Here is an 18,550-nt window from a genome sequence, read left to right as displayed (position 1 = left end):
TATAATAGATAGGGGCCATGGATTCTTTACTGCAATGATACATGATGTTGGTATGGTTCTTTTGTTTTATTGTACAGGACAACTGAATGACTTCCTGCAGCCAATCGGGAAGGAATCGGTCTTGAAGGTCACGGAAAATGCTTACAATCATCTCTTTGCTGAAGGTCAGACACGTCCAGGAACAACTAAGAAGAGACAATACTATGATAAAGAAGTAAATTTCATCTTTCTATGTCTATTCTTCACTGTAATTAGATTGTTTCGTCCACTGGTTTCTAGGATGGATGTTTTTATTCCTCATTCAATAGTTTAAAAAAATCTTTAAAATAATATCATGAATTTAATTTTTTTTTTTTAAATCAAAAATGAAATTAAAAAAACAGACTAATTACCTTTAAAATCAGATTTTCCCTACAAAAAGTGGATTTTCATTGCAAATTTCAAATATAATAATCTAGTATTTATTTGAAATGTCGGCAATTAAGGATGAGCACTGATCTGGTAGAAGTGTGCTGTATGCTGGGGGAGGGGGTGAAATTAACAAGTACAAGTAAAAAAATTCCTTTACAAGTGCCTTTACATTGCTTTTACGAGCAAATGCCTTTGAGGTCGTCTTGATGAATCTAATGATGCTGTTAGATTCAGACATAAAGGAGAGTCCTTTAGATGCAGCACCTAGCTCAAACAGCTCTTTTTCAACTGAAGAAAGTACCTTCTCACTGACTTCATCTTATTGAACGAGAGTGTGCAGTCCTCAGAGTGCAGTTCCAGCGGTACTCTTTCCTCTGCAGTGAGGTTATCCCAGTTTTCAGTTCCGTGGCTGCCTCGTCAAACATGGTGTTTCTGATGTTCTTGTCCTGCTGGGCGTCCTTCCTTGGCTGCATTGTCAATTTCGTGCAAAAGTTCCTTGAACGTGTCAAGTGTGTCTGAAGCCGACTTGGTGGCAATATCCCTCGGACCAAGTACGTAGTACCTCTTCACTGTCCAATCCGTGGTACCCCATGACCTTCTCGCCATACTTGGAGGTTACGTCTTTATATAAGGTTGTGTCTTCTTTGTGGGGAAAATTCGCTCGCTATCTGTTGTTGGGCCTCACGTAAACGCTGGATGTTCATGTTCTCAATGGTCGTCTTTGAAGGCAGTCTCTCACACGTCTTCCCTGTCAAATTCTCTATGACGCTTTGAATACATAATGATACCCTTGTTACACCAACATGATTGTTCAGCAAATTATACACACAGGTTGTTAGTTGAGTATTAAAACATCTCTTTTCATCATCAAAAGTAGGGATCAATCCTTCAGTGAGATACTCTACTCTCTCTTCCAAATTCTTTTTTTTACTCCTAAGAGCAACAAGCTCCTTCTCCATTTCTGTCATCTCAGTCACGAGTTCTGTAATTCTTCTTTCACTTTCTTCATCTCTATCTGCATCCTGATCCATTTTCATACATTTCCCTTGGTATTACTTTTCTCGCTTCCTTGTTCTCTTCAGTGAAGCACGAAGGTTAGACGTGCAAGCTTTTTCTGTTTGCAGATCATTTTCTGTCTTTTTTAGTTGAGTGGTCTGTTGCTTGAGTTCGCCGGAGAGCTTGGCAGTGCCTGCCTCATATCTGCGATAATCGTGATTATCGCATAGATTCTCTCCTCTCAGATTTCTTGTACTCTGTTGCCACCAGGAAGCTAAATTCCTGTGCAAGAAATTGTTCTTTCCGTTCTTGAGCATCTGCTCCTGTGTCTTTCTTCATACGCTGCAGCTTTCCCTTTACTCTTGTGATGGCAGAACTTATCAGGAACATTATGAAGACAATCTTGAACAATGCCCTTCAAGTGTTGAACTTCTACAGTCACATTTTTTTGCCTCAGCAAATCTAGAACTTCAGCATTAGAAATGTGGACTTGAGATGCGCTTCCAGCACCTGTTAATGGATGTAGGGAAGAAATGGATTAGCATCATGAAGACGGGAGCTGCGGAACAGATTTCAAAGTGGTGGGCTGAGCCAAAAGTTGGGGGCTGCATATGCAAAAAAAATGATAATCAGATAGGAAAATTGTATGTTTTTGTGCAAGATTTGGGGGGAACGAAAGAAGGAAGGGGCTGAAGGCCCCCGATGCCGCACCAAAACCCCTCATAACCTGGAAGTAGATGTGCAGTGATGAGAAATGCTTCGTGAAATGAACTACGGTGGATAAAAATGACTCTGGGAAAACTGGATTTCCTCTAATTAATCATGTTTGTTCATCAAAAAGGGAGCAAACATTGAAACAAACATTTTTCCAAGAGTTCATTTCATCCGCCCCTGTTTTGTTTACCATGGGAATGGGGTCGGGCATAATGATGGTCGTGCGTGGCATCGCTACTGAAAGATCCCAAAGATTGAATAAAATGAGGCATGCATAAATAGCTCTGCCATTAAAGACTCTATTGACAAGACTTCTTTCACACTATAAAAATAACCTCATTCTTTAACACTAATCATGTACATTCCAATAACATCTGGCATAAGAGAAACTAAAGACTTCTTTCACAAATTAAACTTCATTATCCAACATAATTCATATTCACCATAATTCACCACCAGTGGCACACACCCCAAGTTTTTTATTCCACTATTCCATCTGTTTGATATGGAATCACTCTAAGTGATATACAAATGCAATTCCAGTGACAGTTTCCACCTTGATAATTTGCCATCAGGTAGCGAAGTGCCTCCAGGGATGCCTTCCAAGGCCAGATGAACCTTGCTACCTGTACAGTATTGACATGTCCCTGGCCTCGCCTCTACCAGATATCCTCAACATACGAGAGAGGAAACTCCACAGACCAGAGGAAACACACCAGTGCTTCGGTATTCTCACCTCAAAGCAAATACCAAAGGCAAGTACAACCAAACTTGCTTAACTTGAAACTTCGGAGACGGTGGTGGGAGGGGGGGGAGGGCACTCTCATTAAAATTTTGACACCTTGCTTGTATACAAGAGCAAGTAAAAGGGGTTGTTTTTCATAGTTCGGCAATCTCTCTTGGAATTCTACCAAGGAAACAATACTTATTCCTGGATAATGTTTCATAAAGCTGTTTGTATGTTACTATAATGACTTGTATACATAGCTGGTGGGTGTTTTATAAAGCTGTTTGTAAGTTAAGAGCGACTTTAAGAACGACTGGTGATCCTCTTTTGTGGTAAATGGTAGATTCATTGGCGATGGTTTGGCACGTAAGAAAGGTTCACCAGTCGTTCTTAAAGTCGCTCTTAACTTATGAACAGCTTTATGAAATGGCCCCTTGGTCACGCTTTCTTGGGTAATACCGCTGCACTCAACTCAGGTGAGGTAAATGGGTAGCACTGGGTACCGACAGGAAGTACTTCCTCAAAAAGCTATGAACACTAGAATGGGTAGACTAGCTTAGGATAATATCGGCGCACCTTTAGCACCTAACAAGGTGGATATGTGGGCTATATAAATAGAGTACCCAATATTATTATTATTTCTAAGTAGGCCTACTAAATCCAATTCTTCATTTTTTTGGTTTCCCTTCAGCTACAGTTAAAATCTGATTGATGTTGACGATAATTCTGTTTAAACAAGCATTTGAATAGAAAAGCCAATATTTTCCAAAGTTTGATTAGGGTTAAAGCAAATGTACTCCCAATGAAAAATCTAAATCGACAAGAGATTGGGCACCAGTTGTGTTTAAAAGTCATCATCAACTTTTTTTAAATGAAACCCCTGATCGTTGTTTGAATACATATTTTTTTTGCAGGTTTACCGTGAACTCATTGGAATTGGAATATTTTTATTCATAATATCAACACTTTTTTATAGCCTTCACACTTTTTTTGTTACATGGATTCGTAGTAATCTGGATATGTCGTGGAGTAGTGGTTCAGTCACTTGACTCTTAAACTAAGGATCAAGGGATTGAATCCCACCCCGCGATATTGTTCTTTTGCAAGGTACAGTACATCCACATTTGTCACTCTCCACCAAGGTGTTAAATGGGTACCCGGTAGGATCTGAACGTCAATGCAGACATGCCAACCGTTACCTTTTCAGAGTATTTGTTCCTCTTTTTTGCTATGAATACACCATTACTTTTTTGTATGATTTGTTACTTTAAAAAAAAAATTCTGATCATGGAGTATGTATTATACACAGCGCATGAGACTAGCGCCGGTTCGACAGTCCCAGACCGGTAAAAATCACTGTCGGGCTAGTAACTTGTTGCATGAAAAGAACAAGTAAATTCTTGCTTACAAGCCTACTAGTTTTCAAGTAGAGTCATTTCATATGTTTTTTTCACCGATCTCACTACAATAGGCTGGCGATTGTTACGTTGAGACAAATTTTTTAAAATACCCTTTTTTGTCAAAAAGTACCTTTTTTCTATATAAGAATACTTTTTTTGGTTGTAGAAGGTTGGCAAGTCTGTCAATGTGATTAGATTGACATGGTGCACTTTATGTGTGAAACCATGATGGATTCCATGACCTGGATAATCATAATTACATTGTGAAGCATTTAGAAACACAAGATATGAAGCGCTATATGTAACTATTATTATTATTATAATTATCTTCTTTTATCCAGGTGCCTGGTTTTCCAGTCTATACCAGGGCAGGAGAGTTGGCTGTGACCATCAAGCTTCAGTCAGATGCGAAACGACTGAGTGGCAATCAGATCAGGAGAGCCCAGTCCTTTCATGGCTGCATGTTCTCTGAAGTGCTACGGCTTGACAAGCCTAACCTAGAGCTGAACCCGGAGAAGAGTCAAGCTAGCTACCTCATTGTGCCTCTCAAAGAAGGTGAAAAACTGCAACTGTATACAGTGAAACCTTTTTATAAGGACCACTTAAGGGAGACAGGAAATGTTGTCCTCATGAACTCATGTTTAAGGGAAACCAAACATGTGGTCTTTATAGATATTTGGTATTTCTATACTTGTGGTAACTAAAGCAGGTTGGCTGTATCTAGGGTTCTCGTGTGTAGTGTAAAACATGATTTATAATGGTATTAATAAGGTAATAAGTTTCAGGCACAAGAGCCATTCAAATCATTCAATGTTACGGTCAGTACTAACCACCATCTTAGTTACCATTGATGGCAAAGTTAACATTTTTCTATTATATACCTTAATTCATACTACATGTCATTTAGTCCTATATGTCATTCAATCATTTTTGTATGTTGCTTTATCTTATTCCTTCCAACAGGTCCTGATAGTGGCCCTTCTGTCATTGACTGGTCATTCTTGGAGGAGGTCAGCCTGAGTTCTGGTCATCTAGACCAACCTCCTCAACTTCCGGACTACAGCCAGAGCCAGTTTGAGTTCTCCACGGACATCCTCGCCAATGCCGTGGTCACACCAATCTACAGAAACATTGACCAACCCCAGCGCTACTTTGTGGCAGACATCCTCTACGACCTCCCCGTGACCAGTCCCTTCCCGTCTGAAAAGTATGAGACATTCGTGGACTACTACTTTGAGCGGTACGACATCCAGATATCCAACTTCCAGCAGCCGCTGGTAGATGTTGACTGCATGTCATCTAGACTGAATCTACTGACTCCAAGGTATCTAAACCACAAAGGGAAAGCGTTGCCGATCAGTACGGGTCAGAACAAGAAGGGGAACCTGCAGAAGAAGCAGTACCTGGTCCCCGAGCTCTGCTACATCTATCCCATACCTGCATCCTTGTGGAGGAAAGCGGTGTGTCTTCCATCCATCCTCTACCGATTGAACGCGCTGCTGATTGCAGAGGAACTCAGGGTACAGGTGGCCGAGGAGGCGGGCATTGGCCTCAAGAAGCTCCCAGAGGAATATCCCTACCCGAACCTGAGCTTTGGATGGGAAGGACTCGATCTGGAGGCACTTGAGAGACAAGAGAAAGAGGCCAAAGAAGCAGCAAGATGCGATCTTGATGAAGGGAATGCAATATATGTTGAACCAAAGTGCAATAACTATAAGCAGCTGAAAGAAAATGAACGTGCAGCTGAGTCTGAACTGCAAACAAGCCAGATTAAGGACGTTGAAATGAATGAGCAGCTGAACACACCATGTGACCAAAGTAGACTAGAACGTTCTAGGAGAGATGGTAATATGAACAGTACTAATGAGAATAAAGAGACGTTTGATGATGGAAAATTTCACCTTGATGATGACGGCTATGACCCACAGAAGTGCCTTGGACCTAGCCCTACTATTATTTTGCAGGTTAGACTGAGGAGAAGAAATGGGATTCAGTGTTTTTCATTGACTATTTGTTAAAAGCTACTGAAACCCTTGCATCTGATTGGATCAAAACAAATTTGTCAGTGAAAATCACTGAAAAGATGCCTCCTGAAACACACCCATGTTCTCTTATGATGAGCAATATGTTCCTTAGAATACTCCCCAGGGAGTGGAGATTGTGCATACACTTTATTTTGGCAAGCCAGAATCCAGTGAATGGGGTAACCATGTATCTGTGGTTAGCATTGTCAGTCCTATGTGATAAATGCCTTGCTTTTCTGTCTGACCTATCTCTCTCATTCATTACACATATTTTGTTACAGTTTTATTGCAGTGATCATTCTATTGGGATCTTGTTGCCTCTCATAATTGCAAATATGTAAATGATGACAATTATTATGAGATACTAATTAAGTATATGAATTACTATGTACATTTCAGTTGTGGGCTGTGTCTGATGGGCTTGGATTCACCTCTGTAAGTTAGCTAAACTTGACAATTTTTGATGTGTTATTTTGTATTCCAGTCCTTGACCATGTCCAATTCCAGTGATGGTTTCAACCTAGAGAGGCTTGAGATGCTTGGAGACTCCTTCCTGAAGCAGGCAGTGACCGTCTATCTCTACTGCTCCTACCCTCACTTAGATGAGGGTAAGCTGTCATTCCTCAGGAGCAAGCAGGTTCGGAAAGATCTTCTTATTGTCATTTATTGCTTTGGGCTGTGTGTCATACGTATGTGAACCCGATGGGAGAAGGCTCATTAAGAATGATACATCGTTGATTTTGTTGAATCTTTGGGTCTTACAAAAGTCATAAATGCATGGTTGTTTTCGAAAAAAAAACAGCAATGACTGAAAATAACTTGAGGCTTTAATTGATTATATTTACTGTATAACTAAGCGTTGTACTGATAATAGCAATTATTAGAATTGAACAGCTTATTTTTACTGAGGTATGCTAGTGCAGAATGGAACAGTTGGCTTTTAATAGGATTTTATATGGGTTCATCAGTGTGGATGTTTTCCGTTTTTGACTCACCTGCATAGCAGAGCGAGACCATAGGCGCCGCTTTTCCGACAGCGACTGCGGCAGCGTCAACATTGAAATATTAACCCAAGGTTAAATTTTTGAAATGTCATAACTTGGAAAGTATATGGACCTATTTCATGAAACTTGGACATAAAGGTAATCAAGTATTACTGAACATGAAAGTTTCCAATGTACCCGTATTATTCCAGATTTATGAATGAATTTACAATTAAAGGTTGATTTTTAACAATAAAATTCTACTGTTGTTTGTTTCTCCCTTCTACACAAAGGTTAGCAATTTCAACCTATACTGCCTGGGTGAGAAGAAAAAGTTAGCTCATAAGATGCAGGTATCATTGTTTGATCCTTCCATCAACTGGCTTCCTCCCTGTCTGCTGGTCAAGGAGAGCTCCAAACCGGTCATCAAGGAAGAGAATGAGACTGACCAGGACGCAGGATTTGTCATTGACACCTGGGATCCTTCCACTGTTGAAGGTATCGACGACTTCGACGATGATGACTTCGACAGCGACCAGGGCTGGGAAGAGAATAGTGATGATATTTCGGAAGAGGAGATCGACGAGACGAAGGCAGAATGTCCGGACGATTTCTTTGCCAGGGAAGAGAAGGACGAGGAGCAGTGGTCTTTCTCTGTGGGTGATCCTGACGATGTTCCGGGGTTGACCTACACCGGTGCCAAGACGCAGGATGTGGGAAGTGTTCCTCCTCTACCGTACGAGATCCACACCCAACACAGCATGTCTGACAAGAGCATTGCGGACTGCGTTGAGGCCTTGATCGGTTGCTACCTGATGTCTTGCGGCTTCCGTAGCGCCCTTCTCTTGATGGCCTGGATGGGGTTGGATGTCCTTCCAACCATGGAAGGACACTCTAAGAAGCAGGATGACCAATTATCTAACCATTCCTCGAACCCCGCAGCTGATCTTCCAGTGTCTTGCCGATACGGCTACCTGAAGCAACCAGAGTCCCCTCTCTCAAGGAGTGTGCCCGATGCAAAGAAAGTACTGAAGGAGCAACTTGTTGGATATGAGCACTTTGAGAAGACCATCAACTATCGCTTCAAGGATAGGGCTTACCTGCTCCAGGCCTTTACTCATTCATCTTACCACCGTAATAGCATTACAGATTGCTATCAGAGGTAATTGGTTTTTTTTTTGTCTCGCCTGCATAGCAGAGCGAGACTATAGGCGCCGCTTTTCCGATGGCGGCGGAGTCAACATTAAAATCTTAACCAAGGTTAAGTTTTTGAAATGTCATTATAACTTAGAAAGTATATGGACCTAGTTCATGAAACTTAGACTTATAAGTTATAGTGTATCACTGAAGATCCTGCCTTGAGTTTCAGGTCACATGATTTAGGTCAAAGGTCATTTAAAGGTCAATGAACTTTGGCCATGTTGGGGTTATTTGAGGAATTGTCATCATTACTTTGAATGTATTTGGATCTAGTTCATGAAACTTGGACATAAAAGCAACCATGTATCCCTGATTATAATGTGCGATTTCAAGGTCACATGGCCAAGGTCAAAGGTCATTTAAAGGTCAGTGAACTGTGGCAGTGTTGGGAATATGTGTTGAATTGGCATTATAACTTAGTTGTTTTGCACATGTCTTAGGTCACATGATCCTGGTCTAAGATCATTTTTGGTCAATGGACATATTTTATTATCATATTAGTGTTTTTCTTCTGTGAATAATCATTTGCTGTTTTCAAACGCAGCACTGCTGCTATATATCAAATTTCGTAATGCAGGTGAGACTGCCAGAGGCGTTCCACTTGTTTTGCCTCGGGAACTACAAAAATCTTAGTTTTTGAATCTGTAGATTGTTTTCTACTTTTCTAGTCAAGCTTTGCACCTTGTTTATAAAAATGTAAATATAAATAATTGGCGAGTAATGTTGAATGAATAATCTTATATGCAGAATATAAAAATGAGTAGTACTTTTCAACAATGATAAAGGTATTCACAAGTCTGCGTTGTAAAGGTTTAGTGATCAATGATAGATAGTACATACTTCTGGATTTTTTTTCTTCATTCTAATACCTTACTCCATTTTAAAAAGATAAATGGTGCATTATAATATGCTGTAAAGCGCTTTGAGCCAAACGAGGAAAAGCGCTATTTAAAAATTTACTATTATCATTACTATAAATGCTATATTTATCATTAATATCATTATGTATGCCTTTTTATCCCCATTATCCTTTATTAACAATTTCCCAGGCTTGAGTTTCTTGGAGATGCCTTATTGGACTACCTCATCACTCGTCACCTGTACGATCACCACACCAACCTCTCTCCAGGGGCGCTGACCGATCTCCGCTCGGCACTGGTCAACAACACCATCTTTGCTTCCTTGGCCGTCAAGTTCAACTTCCATAAGTACTTCAAGGCCTACACTGCCAATATGTTCCAAGTCATCGACAACTTTGTGACGTTTGTCGATGCAAAGAATGAAGCTTTGGGAATGGATTCGCAGGTAAGTAGTCTCACTAGAGCTAATGGACACCAATATCGAGTTGATAAGGATTTATCGAGAAAAAGAAAGCAAACAAGGATAACGTTAATGATTCATCAAAATCAAATGTAGAATTCATAGGAAAGTTTCAGGATTATAAATTTAATAGTGATAAGTATAAGCATAGATGTTGTGAGCTAATGTGAATGGATGGATGGGTGGATGTGAATGGATAAATTAATGGATGGATGGATTTATTTTGTTCAGTAATTAATCATTTCAGTTAAATGTTCAAATAAATGATTTAAATTAAAATCCTAGAATACTGAAATAGAATAAATTGACTCTTTCCCCACCACAGACAGAATCACTCCTGCGCCACATTAATTTCAAGGTGCAGCCTTATGAGCGGTTTTGCATGGACAGCTTACAATGCCTTTTGATTGGTTTATTGGAAAGAAAAGCTTTGTGTGTACACAGTACAATGTGATGCATACATCAGTATTGTGTATGTGTGTATAAACAATAGACTAATGGCACTGTGTGTGTTTTGTGAATAGAATGTGACTTGAGTCGAAGTTGGAGGTAAGCTGTATGTGACTTGAGTCGAACAAAACGGGCAAAGAGTTCATGAATTAATAGGGTAATTAAATGATATCGTAATTTTCCTTTTATTTATTGATTGGTTACTTGCAGCAGATTTCATATTCAATATCCATCTTAAAAAAAACCCCATTTTATTCCATAATTCAGCTGAAGTACAGTGATGGAGAGGAGGATGAGTCTGAAGATATTGAAGTCCCTAAAGCTCTCGGTGACATCTTTGAATCTGTCGCCGGTGCAATCTACCTCGACAGCGGCATGTCACTCAACGCTGTCTGGAAGGTCTACTATCCGATGATGAAGCAACAGATAGGTCAGTTCCATTGCTCACAATTTTGAGGGGTTGTTATTGGTTTTGAATGGGTACGCCAAGCTGAAAATGATATAATTTGAATGTACAGGGTAAGATCAGACAAACAGAAACGTTGAAATTTTCATCAAAATTGGACAAGGAATAACAAAGTTAGGAAATTTTTGAATTCATCGAAATATATGGTGAAGAAGGAATGCAGAGAATGATGAAAACAGACAGGAGTAGGAGGGAGTGTTCCTACTGCCAAAATATATATAATTGTTCTCACTCGTAATCTTTCTTTCTTGTATCCTTTATGACAGGTATAATAGAAGTTGAAACTTATAATGTGCATGCTCATTGCACGGATGTTGAAAAAGAGCATATTACTGTCAGTTGAAAGTGATAATGTGCATGCTCATTGCACGGATGTTGAAAAAAGAGGGCATATAACTAATTTGTGATGTTTTTCAATGGATATGAATTATAAATATCCTTCCTCAAGCAATATCAAATGCAGAAATGAATTCATTGTTTCCAATCTTCAGATTATCTGTTTCTGAAGGTATGTACTATTCATCAAAACAAAAATACATTTATATGATATGATGCCCAAGGCATGTCTAGTTGAAGCAAGTTATATTGTCACTTTTGTATTGGATGGTCAGAGACAAGTGATACTAATGGTGATCGCAATTTTTATCCCCATTTCTCAGAACAATATGCCTCGGATCTACCAATTTCTCCTGTCCGAGAACTGTTGGAGATGGAACCGGAAACAGCACGATTTGGGTAAATATTAGAAACATATACAGTATGTCGCGCGGTCACGAGTGTTTCTTTGTAATACCCAAAGTAGGAATTCTTTGTAAACTATTGCACATCGTCTTCACAACCATATACATGTTTTCAAGTGATATTTATTTTATCTTTTTTTTTTCACATAATGAAAATGATAGATCAATCAGTGTAAACAGTGATTTTCATTGGGGCCCTTTTGAAATACAAACTTTAGTAAATATACATACCTGTAAAGGAACAATCATGAATACAGCAAAACTGAAACAATATGCATGCTTTAAAGATAAATGCAAGCTAATACAAAATAAAATTTTAATTTAGATATGAATCAATATATGGAAACTGAACAGGGAGTGTCTGAAAATTAGCAAACAAACATCTTATATTTCAAATAGACTCATTGTAGTGGCTCAATTCGATAGCATGAAAGGTTGAACAATACAAAGTAGCATATTAATTAATTATTGCATGATTAAAATGATAAATAAATATTTACGTATTGGACATAAAAAAATCATAAAAATAATAAAAGAGCAAGAAAATAAGGAAAGTATTAAATACAGTGATACTAATCCCAAGAATACCAAATTTGGTGGAAAAGGATATTTGCCATATTGCTTGTACATTGTTCTTTAATGTCTTGGGAGCATCGAATTTCAACTGGGAGTTTATTCCAATGTGTTAAGCCTGTAGGGGAACTTTGATTACTTTGGGTTCTTGGAACACTAGGTCTTCATCATGTTAATGATCGACTAGCTGTGATTATCACTTACTTTACTCCCTTTGTTTTGATTCTCAGTATTAGTGGATTAATTGATTAATTGAAAGGATTAATTGATCCTTTCCAGCTCACATCTATTGTTCCATGATTGTAATGATGGTCGTACAACCTAGTTTAAACCTAACTTTAAACCTAGTTTAATTTTATTTGGAAGATTCCTGCAACTTCCACATGCAACATTCTTACTGTTTGCGTACTCCTTTTTACATACCAAACAGCTGCTACGATTAATGTTTTTAAGAGTACTGATTTCCCCTTTTATGGTACGATTGACATCATATGTTACCTCATTGTGCAACAAATTAAAATGGTGACAGGTTGTGCGGTTCCTGTTAGGGTACACTTTCACTAGATTATATTTCAACCATTTCATTATGGGTATCTAAATCGCCGCCAGGCAATCCTGGTAAGTTTTATTGCAAAACCGACGCTAGAGATTGTTAATTCCCTTCGGAAGGTTGATTGTGAAAGAGTTCGAACCTGGGTTTCCTTTGCATTGGTGTTTTTGGCATTTACTTTGGTGCCATATCGCTCCTAGTACATAAGAATTTTGTACCCCATGGTATTGGCTATTCCAGTTATAGATGTCGTTAAAGCGTCACATTAATGCTTTCACCAAAGTAAATAATCATATGCATAGATAAACAGATGCACACAAGTTTCTCTTGATATTGTGTCACGAATGCAGAAATTATTATTACGTTGAAGATCAGTGACATTTCATGTATACAGGACTAAATGGTTCACTGGTCTTTGTCTGGTTGTTGGTCATAAACATCACCTATTTTTTGTACATAGCCTCTTCTTTTTTTTATTCTGATTTATAATGGACTGATTAATATTATTTCTCATTCTGACTTGTTTAGGAAGTAGGACGACTCATTACCCAACTCTCTTCTAAAATGATAGCTATTTCTACATAATTACAAGATCAAGAATCTTAAGAGTGTTCTAATATTATGTTATAAGATATCACACAAGCAGCAATGTCACTACAGTGGTTGGAACCTCCCCCCACTCAAAATTTTATGATCGGCTTTCTATGCAATATCACACCCACCTGCCCGACAATAATTTTCCCATTTAAAAAGAAAATGATACAAAAATTATATTTTCATTGTCAAGTCCAGAAAATAGACTATTTTTAGTCAGCCTGAAACCCTGTAGCAAAGTAGAGGGCGACTACATATCCACTGCTACTATTACTTTTCTACTACTACTACTGATGAAATTGCACCAGTACTATTATTTTACACCATTACTAACCCTCTGGTGACAACCATGCACATAATATATCTGTGTGTGATCTCCTTTTTGTTTTGTGTGGTATATTTGTATGTGTATTAAACTGGGTTCCAGATCACTGAGATTTGATTAGGTAATTACATTTTAAACTGTTCTTTCATTTTACCAGCCAAAGGACATGATAGGGTCTCTTTCATGGTTGGATCAGAGATGTAATTTATAAAGCAAATAGTCAGTTATTTTGTTCTGAGCCAATCAGATGCAAGGATTTGAGTAGCTTATAACAGTTGCCATTCAAAACAACTGACTATTTGTTTGATGAAATGTTCCTGTTCTGCTGTGAGTTGTATCACTCACCACAAAACCGGTTCAATTTAATTTCCATTATTCCTTTTTCTTTTTGTATTTACAGGCCACCAGAGAAGACCATCGATGGAAAGACGAGGGTCACCGTCAACGTGGTTGGTAAGGGACAGTTCAAGGGGATTGGGCGTAACTACCACATCGCCAAGGCAACGGCGGCTCGTTTTGCTCTCCGCCATCTGAAGAGCCATCCTCAGAATTGAAAGTAAGACTCAACGTATTGAAGGAAATTATCGAAAAACACCACGATACCGCTATCCTTGAGTGAGGCATTGATCTGCATATGCCACTTTTCACCCAGGTGAATGAGTGGTATCTGGTAGGATGGGAACATCGGTGTGTGGTTTCCTCAGCACTGTATCAAAATGATAACGAATTGGAATGTTCACCAGGGAGTGGAGAATGGACATGCATTCAATGTGGGCAGATCTATGAACAGGCTGGGGATATCTCTATGAAGTGAAAAGACAAAATGCCATTTTACAGATCGTGTGCTATTGGAACATTAAAATTTGCATTGTTTTTAAATACTTATCGTATGCCTCATGTTTGCATAAATAATAATGCAATGTTGTAGGCGTGAAGATTGGGTGAAGGCGTGGGTGAAGATTACTGATTTTTTTCTTGGAAAGGGATTGATAATGTAATATGATTTAATACCTTTCTCCAGCCCATACTACCACAGTGTCTTTTGATTTCATAAAATAAATTAATGCAGTCAGATGTTGGTGGAATAATTATGTGGAGTACTTTGGATATGTTATTTAAAGTCTCTCAGATCTTTCAAATATTCACTCCTGGTATTGAAAAAAAATTGATCTTTTTAAAAGAAATTTGACGTACAATTATGCTACGACACTGGTTTAAACTTCACTGCCATCTCAATCAGTTATAGTTGCGATTGGGTTGCATGTGTATGAGTTTGTAAAACTGATCCAGATCACATTATTGACATCTCGACAACTAGTGAGTGACTTTTCAGGACCATCTTCGTTTTATGTTTGGTGTGATACTTGTGTAAAAATTGAGCTAACACCAACACCAAAAGGTCAACAATGAACTTGAAATCACCCATTGAGATTGTGTGATTGCTTTCCTGAGAAGAGTATTCAACGAATCGGAGCAGAAATAGGAGAGTGAACTCTTTATAACTTGCTCATCATCTGGGTCCCGTAACACAAAGGTTAGCGATTAATCGTACGCTTGATTTTCATGATTGATTGTACATTGTAGTCAATGCAATCAGTTGTAGAAAAATGTTCTACGATCAATGCTAAGTTTTGTGTTACGGGCCCCTGGTCTGGTTTATTAACCATGCATGTGAAATTATATTCATATACATAAATATTTTGAGGATTATGTTTATAAAGCCAGAATACTTATGGGTTATAATACAAAATATCCCCGCATGACAAATAAATCTAAATGAAATATTTTATTTGATTTTGTTTATCTGCTGGGTAACAAAATAATATGGTAACGTAATTATAACATTTTGACAATATATTAGAAATATACATCATTGAAGATGAAATATATAAGTGTTTGAAATGATGTACTTTTGTCATATGTGCATGTTTAATGTTTAACTTTGTTGGAAATGATATATATGCATGTTTTTATTTAATTTTGAAGGCAATTGTACATGTTCAATCATGTGAAATTAATTGAATTGTATCAAAGATAATGAAAACACTCTTATGAATTTTTCTTATTGTTCTTAGAGATCCATGATACCCTCGCATGCATAGTAATATGATATTATTGATATTATGGGGCTTAAGAGACAGCTGTAGTACCATTCAGTACTCTAAACATTAAAATGAATATGACTGACGCGAGTGATAATTTTCCTCAAGGGAAATTCCTATAAAGTTTGTTTAATTAATGCAGCTGGTAATTAGTGTGTGTTTAGAAGTCGCAGTGAGACATTCGTAAGTCAGTTACTAACCAGGTGGGTGTTTCATAAAGCTGTTCGTAAGTTAAGAGCGACTTTATGAACGACTGGTGATCCCTTCATGCAGTAAGTGGTATATTGAATCGGTGATTGTTAAACGCGTAAGAAAGGATCACCAGTCATTCTTAAAGTCGCTCTTAACTTACGAACAGCTTTATGAAACGGCCCCCAGGTGGGTATATCATAAAGCTGTTCTTAAGTTATGAGCGTCTTTACGAGCAACTTGTCATCCTTTCTTAAGAGCTAGATCGACACTAAAGAAAATTTGGCGTGCAAAATGTATCGCAAGAAAGGATCACCAATTGTTAGTAAAGTCTGTCATAACTCATGAACAGCTTTCACCCACCTACGCCCTGTAACATAAAAGTTTGCGATGAATTTCAAATATGAAAGAACCACTCTGATTGGTTCCTGGTTAGTGTTTCAAACAAAGTGCACATGCAATGATGATCTTGATTGGTCATTGGCAATGAAAGATCGATTGTAAACCTTCCTGTTACAGGGCCTTGGTGGTTGTTTCATAAAGCTGTTTGTAAGTTGTGAATGACCTTACACGTTACTGTTCACCCTTTCTTGTGCTAAATGATAAATACCTATGTAACTGACTTGCCATGTATGAATATGTACCAGTCTTTTGTAAAATTGCACATAGCTTTACAAATATGATATGATATTGATCTTAACACAGCTATTCGGAAGTTGTAAGTGACTTGACATATGACTGATGACCCTCTTTTTCTGCGTATTTAACTGACTTACCATCTACATGTACCAGTTTTTCGTAAAGTCGTGCGTAACTTTACGAGCAGATTTATGAAACACCACCCAAATGCACTTGATATGAATTTTAATGGATATAATTTTATGAATATTGGTTTTGCCTAAAGACTTGTTTTATCAACATCACTTCTTCAAATGAATTCAGTAGAGACTTTCTTAAAGACTCAATTAACTTTATGAATATGATTATGAATAGTTTTGTGACATAATTTTTTCAAATGAATTTGGAAAATATGTACTGTGAATCATGACTACTTTAAGAATATGCTCAATTCTAGTGAGCATTTCATAAAGAGCTCTGTTAGTGATGTTATAAGCTACTGAAAATCCTTGCATCTGATTGGCTGGGAGAGAATAAAGCCGTGAAAATCAGTGACCGAACTTTTTGTGAAAAGCTCCCAAGAAGTGTAGTGTACCTTATTTATAAAAATAACTTAAAAAATAAATGATCAGATTGGACAATGAGGGCTGAAGTATGATGCAGTAGATATATATGGAAATTCAACATTTAATCAGCTTGTCAATTGTTAACTTCATTTATTTTGTAACAAAAATTTTTTTTTTTTAATAGCATGAAGCACATATATTCCGCTATTAATGATTGCATTATTGTATCAGATAGAGAAATGCTGCACTCGGTTGTTATATGAATATGTTGCTATACACAAATGCTCTTTGTTGCATGTCATGGCCTAATTGTAATAATTATTTGGCTGTATAGAAATGTCTTGCTCGTTCCTTATTAGATTTACATTAGTATAAATCAAATTAATATTGGATTATCTTTCATCTTGAGCCGGAATATTTCTTGAGAAAGTACGAGAAAAAATTATGCAAAAAAAATGGAAAGCCACAAGGTATGTTGATTTACTATGTTTGTACTGTATAGAAAATGTGTGACAGATGATTAAAAAGCAGACACTCTTCCATAATGCTATATCTACCTCTATTTCAGACATTTGCTCTTTTATATTTTGTACATGTTATGTTGCATATCTATGAACATAATAAGTTTGTTGTAAGCATTAAGACACAATTGATACATACGTTAATGTGCAGAATCTCAATTTGTACCTGTTTTAAACTAATGATGTGATAAGACTTATTATTGGATATTTTAAGGAAAACCCTTTTTTTATTACGCGACAATCTGACAAGCTTCTGACAGCCATTGTTTCTTCTCCAAAAAGTGACATAAGCAAAACTCCCATCATTCAGTTCAGGTGCAGTTCCCCGGGGGAGAGGGGGTGGAGCAACCCTCCCCTTTGTATTTTCGATTTGAAAAATGCTCTGTTGGAGTTGTGGTAACTCTTTCATTCCTTTTTGTTCATGCTTGTGTACTTTTTTTTATTTGTCAGAGCTGTCCCCCTCTCAAGTATATCCAGGCTCCATCCCTGCCAACAATATACACGTTGATGTAACCCCCTGTATCGGCCGCGCAAAAACGTTGTTAGCACTAGCAATATATGCCAACGTTAACAACAACAGAGGCTTCTGTTACAACCGGTAATGTCATTGTGATGCTTAGTGTTACAATAATGCATTGTTTACATCTTGGAGCAATGTGTGTGACTGGGTCTAGTGTAAGTGCTCTAACCATGCTTCTTTGCTGCCAGTATTGGTCCTATAGGTGCTGTCTGTCCTGTACCGGCCGCGCAAAAATGTTAGCGCTAGCAATATGCCAACGTTAACAACAACAGAGGCTTCTGTTACAACCGGTAATGTCATTGTGATGCTTAGTGTTACAGCAACGCATTGTTTACATCTTGAAGCAATGTATGTGACTGGGTCTAGTGTAAGTGCTCTAACCATGCTTCTTTGCTGCCAGTATTGGTCCTATAGGTGCTGTCTGTCCTGTACCGTCCGCGCAAAAACGATGTTAGCGCTAGCAATATGCCAACGTTAACAACAGAGTGTTACAACAACGCATTATTTGCATCTTGGAGCAATGTATGTGACTGGGTCTAGTGTAAGTGCTCTAACCATGCT

At 38.0% G+C, this 18,550-nt stretch overlaps 1 protein-coding gene across 1 annotated transcript in view; it reads left to right on the top strand.

Annotated features, from left to right (window-relative positions):
- LOC129264326 (endoribonuclease Dicer-like) overlaps positions 1 to 17,509 on the top strand; it is a 39,043-nt gene extending 21,534 nt beyond the window's left edge. Inside the window, exons 10-19 of the mRNA XM_064102899.1 lie at positions 78 to 214; positions 2,697 to 2,876; positions 4,590 to 4,803; positions 5,212 to 6,212; positions 6,757 to 6,909; positions 7,549 to 8,417; positions 9,505 to 9,760; positions 10,493 to 10,655; positions 11,351 to 11,426; positions 13,874 to 17,509. Coding sequence (XP_063958969.1) covers positions 78 to 214; positions 2,697 to 2,876; positions 4,590 to 4,803; positions 5,212 to 6,212; positions 6,757 to 6,909; positions 7,549 to 8,417; positions 9,505 to 9,760; positions 10,493 to 10,655; positions 11,351 to 11,426; positions 13,874 to 14,027 — 3,203 coding nt within the window. The 3' untranslated portion in view covers positions 14,028 to 17,509. The remainder of the gene's footprint in view (positions 1 to 77; positions 215 to 2,696; positions 2,877 to 4,589; positions 4,804 to 5,211; positions 6,213 to 6,756; positions 6,910 to 7,548; positions 8,418 to 9,504; positions 9,761 to 10,492; positions 10,656 to 11,350; positions 11,427 to 13,873) is intronic.
- Positions 17,510 to 18,550: the final 1,041 nt, after the last annotated feature.

This window comes from Lytechinus pictus, chromosome 7 (genome assembly GCF_037042905.1).
Source record: "Lytechinus pictus isolate F3 Inbred chromosome 7, Lp3.0, whole genome shotgun sequence".
In the NCBI taxonomy this organism is placed as follows: domain Eukaryota; kingdom Metazoa; phylum Echinodermata; class Echinoidea; order Temnopleuroida; family Toxopneustidae; genus Lytechinus; species Lytechinus pictus.
The sequence above is the reverse complement of the archived record's forward strand: the minus strand, read 5'-3'. Positions and strand labels throughout refer to the sequence as shown.